Raw genomic sequence first — 7,215 nt, forward strand, 5'->3', positions numbered from 1 at the left:
GCCTGGCCCTCTGCCCTGACACCTCAGGATCTCCCTGGGCTTGTGGCCTGGACGGTCCTCGATCGTGGCCCATAAGAAACACCAATGTGGGGAACACCTATGTCACCCTCCCGGTAGGAGGCAGCCTGGCCGGGGGCTGTCGCCTGTGTCCGAACACCGGACATGCGTCCCTCCTGGGCTGGTCGCAGCCATTCCCTTGGTTCTGGGAATCTGAGGCCAGTCACCCTCCAAGCCACTGGCCAAGACACTGAGCCAGAGGACAGGCCCGGGGAAGGCGGGGTGTGTGCAGGTGCGGGGTGGGGGTGGGCGCGGCACAGCACACGCTCCCCACTGTTCCCTCCGTTCACACAGTCTGCTCCCCGAGCCCGGCTGCAGGCATAGCGAGGACCCCGCTGCCTCCGGCTCCCGGCCCCCAGCACTTGCTCATGTGCCGTTATTTGAGGGATGTTCAAACCCCATTCTGCCTCTAAAAAGGGGTGTCTGAGCCCTGGCTGGTGTGGCTCAGTGGGTAGAGTGTCGGCCTGTACACTGAGGGTTCCAGGTTTGATTCCCAGTCAGGGCACATGACAAGGTTGCGGGCTCGATCCCCAGTGTGGGGCGTGCAGGAGGCAGCCTATCAGTGATTCTCTCTCATCACTGATGTTTCTCTCTCTCTCCCTCTCTGACGTCAATAAAAATACATTTAAAGAAAGAAATAAATAAAAAGGGTGTCTTAGTCAATGGAGTGTTGGCTAACTGTGGGCCTCAGCCTCCCCACCTCTAAGTGGGGTCCCCGAGTTCCCCGTCTTTCTGAGGGTTCCTGGGAGGCTCTACTCGAGCCATGTCAGAAGGGCACACAGGTCACCCCAGGGAGCCAGCACCTCAGGAGGCTGCACCGCAGGCGCCCGGAGGCCCCAGGCCCGGAGCAGGCCCGTGTGAGCACCCGCTCCCTCCCGCCCAGCTGGGAGCTGAATCCCAGAAGCTCCGGGCACAGGCTCCCAATTACGGCAGCCGCAGCTGAGCTTCATCAATCTTCCTTGAAGCGGCCCAACCCCAAGACTCCTCCGGAGGGAGGGGGAGGGGCTGGCACAGGACACTCAGCAGCAGGCCGACACACGCCAGGCGAGCTGAACGCTGCGGGCCCCTCCCCGCTTCTCCACCTGGCTCCCCGGCCACAGCCATGGCCGAGCTGCAGCTCTGCAGCCGGGGCAGAGGGGCGAGGGGCTCCCGCCTGCAGAGCGCGGCCAGGCCACCTGGAGGGCGTTGTGCTCTCCTGCTGCCCCCCAGGCCCGGGCAGAGATGAGGTCTCGTCCTCTTGATGGAAAAGGCAGAAGCGGCAACAGACGACGTGAGCGTTTACCGAGCATCTACTGTGTGCCGGGCGCGGTGGGCAGGTGTGGCCTGTCTCCCTCGCAGCCCCGTGTGGCGTCACTTCCCCGACTTCATAAAGGACACACTGGGGGCTCAGAGGGCAAAGCCCTGGCACCAGCAGCTGGGGGCCGAGTCCAGCTCACACCTGCGGCCTCAGAGGCCGGACCCGCCATGAAGCCCTTCTCCACCCGCCGGCACTCTGCACGCCATCCCCGCCACCTGGACCCGTCCTTGAGCCCGACGTGAAGTTTCTTGTCCTCCTGCCACCGGAAAGACCGCATCCACCCGAGTGCTGGCCTCTGCCCCTCTGCCCTGCGCAGCCCCCTGCCGGTGGGCGCCCGCGTCCGGAGCAGGAAAAAGAACGACTTTCGAGGGACTCACTGAGGGCAGACGGGGGAGGCCCGGAGCCATCAGCGACCTCAGGCTACAGGATGAAAACGCCAGAACGCGTCCCCAGGCGCCTCTGACAGCGCCGCTGCCCCCGGGCTCCACCTGCCAGCAGCCGGCTCTCCAAGAGGCCGCGGCCCAACGACCGGTCTGAGCTGACAGGCTGGGCGCTGCGCACAGCCCGGCCACGCTCACTGCGCCTGGCTCCCTCACAGCTGTCACCTCCGCGTCTCCAGGAATTGGCAATAAGAACGGGATGGATTTGCCTCGAGTAGGCGTCAAGATAAAAATCGAGGGCCTGTCCAGACCTGGGTGGGGGTAGCCTGCAGGCCTCCTGCCACAGAACAATGGACACAGGAGGACAGACAAAAGCAGCGCAAGTGCACGGTGTGAACAGCAGGCCAACCTCCCCACTGCCGGGGGCGGGGCTCGGACCAGCCACACCATGACCCCTCCCGCGGCGGCGCTGACACACGGACAAGCCCTCGTGGGCAGGTGTCCTCTCGGGGCCTGGGACACCTGCTCCCGGTGAGCGGGTGGTATGTGCGCGGGCGCAGGTCTGAGTCAGAGGAGGGGATGTGGGGCAGGGACACGGGAGGGCCCAGCTTCCGACGGGCTCACCTGCAGGGTGAAGGTGCTCCAGCTGCTCCTCCAAGCCTCCGCTTGTCCTCCTCCAGGCGGCTGCGCTCCCCTTCCAGCTCCTCCACCTTCATCCTGCGTGGAGAGGCCGTGACACCACCGCCCTCGGGGGAGAGCGGTCACGAGAGAGGCCCCAGTTCTGTTCCCAAATACACATGCATGAGACTGACGTCCACGGAGGCCGTTAAAAGCCCTGTAAGAGGCCCAGGCAGAGGCTGGCGGTGCCCCCTCGGCCTCTGTTCCGCAGGAGAAGCCCTGATGGGGAGGGAGTCCCGGGGACCACACTGGACCGAGGGGGACAGTGGAGCCCAGGGGAGAGGACCTGCGGAGGACACTGTCCCAGAAACGACGAGGCGGCGTGACGAGGAGCGCGAGAGCACCACGTGGGACGAGCAGCGGAGACAGGCTGGGGGCGGTGGGGAGTGCCCTCCCTCTGGGCCCGGAGACCAGCAGAGGCACCTGTGCGGGGTGGGGTCCCCTCCAGGAGGCCCCCTCCCTCGGGCACGCTGTGCCTCTGAGGCCCTTGGGAAAACAGGGCATTCGGATTCTGAAGGCTCGTGAGTGAATGTCCTCGAGGGCTGGATTCAAACCAGCGTCTGTCGGCTGCAGACGCTGAATAAAACGGCACAGTCCGCCCTGCTGTGCGAGCAAACCCGGCGAACCACCCCGTCCGCGCATCTCACACGGGGGCATTCCTGCCTGTCCTCCTCCTCAGGCACCTGGCACCTGGTCGAAGGGGAGGGGAAGAGAACGGCTAAAAGAAAGTGCACGCGCATGTGTGAGAGTGCATGTGTGCACACATGCTTGCGTGTATGCTCCCATGTGCCTGAACACATGTACACGTGTATAGATGTGCATGTGTGCGCACATATGCGAAGTGAGTGCGTATGTGCACACATGTATGATTACAGTGCATGTTTGTGTGCGCACGTCGACATGAGTGTGTGCACATGTGGGTGAGTGTGCTGTGAGAGGTTGCGTGTATGTGAACGTATGTGCACGTGAATGTGTGTGCACATGAGTGTGCTGTGAGAGGCTGCATGTGAGTGTATGTGCACGTGAATGTGTGCACATGTGAGCGTGCTGTGAGAGGTTGCGTGTATGTGAGTGTATGTGCACGTGAATGTGTGCACATGTGTGTGTAGAAATCCGCTGGGAGAGGGGGTGCTCTCTTGCCTAAAGCATCTGTAAGGAACATGCTCCAAGCGGGACCCTAGAGAAGCGCGACTGGGGGACGGGTGCCGTGGGAGCGGCCTGGGGCTGGAGCGAGGCATGCAGGCCCATCTCCCAAGGGTCCTGGATCCCCCCCATCACACCCCCCCACGCCTGCTGGCTGCCCGCGCTCAGAGCTCGGCCGTGCCACGCTGTCACCCTGGTGCCTCCGCCCTCTCGTCCGCCCTGTGTCCCGCACTGAGCATGGCGGGCTCACTGCAGACACCGGTGGCCACGGCCTTAAACGACGTCGACGTCCTCGGCAGGGACTGGCGTGGGAGGTGACCCCAGCCCGGGCCCTCACAGGAGGGTCCTGCGGGGACCGCATGCCTGCCCCTCGCCCTGGGCTGAAGCCCTGACCCAGGTGCGGTCCGGCGCGGCGTTTGGAAGGTAGCCGTTCCGCGAGGTCCTGAGGGTGGGGCCCGGGCACGCTGGGAGGCGGGGCTCAGAGGGAAGAGTGTGTTTCTGGAAACGGGAGGGGGGGCTGGGACCGCATTGTGCGGACGTGGCTGTCTGTGCTCGGGCGCGGTGGACGCCTATGTGCCGAGGAGGCTGAGCAGGTGCTGAAGAGCGCTGGCCCCGCCGCTGACAGTAAAATGTGAGACGCACGAGACGGACCGAGGAGGGACCTGGGGGTCTGGTGTGACAAGAAGGCACTCACACGGGGTCGCCTCTGCCCCCCAGACCCTCGGTGTCGCCGGAGACAGCAGGCCGGCAGACGGGCCAGCGCTACGGTGTCGGGAGACAGACTGAGGGGCACAGGGCACCGGACGCAGAGACGAAGCACAGGGACCCCTGGTGCCCTGGGCCGGCTGTGCCGGGTGAACAAGCGAGCCTGCAGGTGACTCAGACACCCAGTGCCAGGGGTGCCCGTCCCGTGAGGCGTGAACCCGAGAGGGAAGACGAGTGCAGGGAGCTCCCACCACGTCTGCAGCTTTTCTGGAGTCACCACCGTTCTGCTCTGAGCAGGGGCTGCGTCAGGACCAGACAGGCGGCTGCAGAGCCGTCAGACCTGCCCCCAGAGGGTGTGACCCACGCGCAGGGGGAGCGCACAGCCCAGCCCCACTGCATCTGCTCCTCACAGCCGAGCTCCCCGGACACGGAGGGAGAGGGACGCTGACAGGAACCAGACAAGGCAGCGCGATAACGGAGAACCGCGGCCCGACATCCTTGCGAACGGGCAGAGTCAACAACAAGACATCGGCCGCTGAGTCCCTGATACACACGAAGAACAATACATCACCCCAGGAGGGTTTACCTCGGGTTGTCAGCTATTCAGCCCCGACAAATACACCAACGTCGCTGACCATACGGCAAGTCTAAAGGGAAAACACAGGACCTATCACTCAAGTCAAGGAAAAGCAGGACCTGAGAAAATCCAACCTGCGTTCATGATCAAGGAGAGGAGATGGGAACCTGTACATCGCGACCCAGCCGCCCAGCACACCTCCCGCAAGCATCACGCTCAGGGGAACGCCCGCGTGGCCCCCACCAGGCACCTGGCCAAGCCCGCCCCGCCCCTGCATCCCATGCCGAGGTCATCACCAGCGTAGGGCGCCCCCTTGGAGAACAAAACATAAGCCTGACCAAGTTTATAGACAACAGAGTATCTACTTGGAAAACTGCAAGGAATCAACCAAAAATAAAGACTAAAACCCTCAGAGAACTGGGTACCGTTGCAGGATACAAGGTGAACAACTGAAAAAACCAATTCCTGCCCGGCCGGCGTGGCTCAGTGGTTAAGCGTCAACCTATGAACCAGGAGGTCACAGTTCGATTCCTGGTCAGGGCACGTGCCCGGGTTGCGGGCTCGATCCCCAGTGTGGGGCATGCAGGAGGCAGCCGGTCCATGATTCTCTCTCTTCATGGATGTTTCTCTCTTCCTTTCTCTATCCCTCTTTGAAGTCAATAAAAATTTATTTTAAAAAATGAAAAACCAAATCCCTTCTATGTAATGATGAGGTGCAATAGTGAACCACAATGAAGCAGCCTTACAGTGGGTGCAAGACACCCTGAGGGATGACTCTGCCAAGCGACAGGGCTGCACTTGGGCTGCTCCCAGATCTTCGCGATTGTAAATTGTGCTGCTGTGAACACAGGGGTGCAGACATCCTTTCTGATCGGTGTTTCTGGTTTCTTAGGATATATTCCTAGAAGTGGGATCACTGGGTCAAATGGCAGTTCCATATTTAATTTTCGGAGGAAGCTCCATACTGTTCTCCACAGTGGCTGCACAGTCTGCATTCCCACCAGCAGTGCACGAGGGTTCCTTTCTCCACATCCTCGCCAGCACTTGTCATTTGTTGATTTGTGGATGACAGCCATTCTGACAGGTGTGAGATGGTACCGCATTGTCATTTTGATTTGCATCTCTCAGATGATCAGTGACTTTGAGCATTTTTTCATGTCTCTTGGCTTTAGTATGTTCTCTTTGGAAAAGTGTCTATTTAGGTCCTTTTTTTGTCTTCCTTTTGTTAAGTTGTATGAGTTCCTTATATATTTTGGATATTAACCCTTTATCAGATGTATCATTGCCAAATATGTTCTCCCATACGGTGGGCTCCCTTTTCATTTTGCTGATGGTCTCTTTGCTGTGCAGAAGTGTTTTATTTTGATGTGGTCCCATTTGTTTATCTTCTCCTTAGTTCCCTTTGCCCTGGGAGACGTATCTGTAAACATGTTGCTACGAGAGATGTCTGAGATTTTGCTGCCTATGGTTTCTTCTAGGATTTTTATGGTTTCATGACTTACATTTAAGTCTTTTATGCATTTTGAGTTTATTCTTGTGGATGGTGTAAGTTGTTGGTCTAGTTTCATTTTTTTGCATGTATCTCTCCAATTTTCCCAACACCATTTATTGAAGAGACTGTCTTGACTCCATTGTATGTTCTTGCCTCCTTTGTCAAATATTAATTGAGCGTAATGGCTTGGGTCCATTTCTGGGGTCTCTGTTCTGCTCCATTGATCTATGTGCCTGTTCTTGTGCAGTACCGGGCTGTTGTGAGTACGGTGCTTTGCAGTACAGCTGAAATCTGGTGCTGTGATTCCTCCAATCCCTTCTAAATAATGATCAGGTGCAACAGTAAACCACAACGAAGCAGCCTTACAGTGGATACAAGATGACACAGAGGGAGGAATCTGCCCAAACAGCAGGGCCCGTGCCTGAGTGAAACGCCGAGGAGAAATCAGGCCTGAGCAAGGGAGGGTCACGTGTGTGGAGTGGGACCCCCGGGATGCAGCTCCTCCCGACGGCGGCCAGGTCACCACAGCCGGCACCCCGCGCTGAGCCAACATTCACAGGGGAGCCAGGAGGAGGAGCACGGCCCAGCAGCCTGAGGAGCAGGAATGGAACCGGAGGAATCACACCGATGGGTCCTGGAACTGATCACAGGCTGCAGAGATGGAGACAGTGGTGAGGGGATGAGCCCTGGTCAAGACAGCCAATCAGAGCCCGGAACAGGAACACGGCGACTCACTGTGACAAGGGCACGGGGTCAGGGAGGACACAGCCTTTACCCACCTGGTGCTGAGGCACCCAACACCTTCAGGCGAAAAATAAAACATAGACCTTGACCTAAACCTCTCTATATCACACAAAATGTACCTGAACGTGGATTTGAGATGTAT

The 7,215-nt window shown here is 59.5% G+C and overlaps 1 protein-coding gene across 1 annotated transcript in view; it reads right to left on the minus strand.

Annotated features, from left to right (window-relative positions):
- Positions 1-2,358: 2,358 nt before the first annotated feature.
- The window catches only part of MAD1L1 (mitotic arrest deficient 1 like 1), a gene marked incomplete at its 3' end in the record, with an annotated part of 117,506 nt that continues 112,649 nt past the window's right edge, over positions 2,359-7,215 (minus strand). Inside the window, exon 14 of the mRNA XM_023747778.1 lies at positions 2,359-2,451. Coding sequence (XP_023603546.1) covers positions 2,359-2,451 — 93 coding nt within the window. The remainder of the gene's footprint in view (positions 2,452-7,215) is intronic.

The sequence above is a fragment of the Myotis lucifugus genome, unplaced genomic scaffold (genome assembly GCF_000147115.1).
Source record: "Myotis lucifugus unplaced genomic scaffold, Myoluc2.0 scaffold_974, whole genome shotgun sequence".
Classification (NCBI taxonomy): domain Eukaryota; kingdom Metazoa; phylum Chordata; class Mammalia; order Chiroptera; family Vespertilionidae; genus Myotis; species Myotis lucifugus.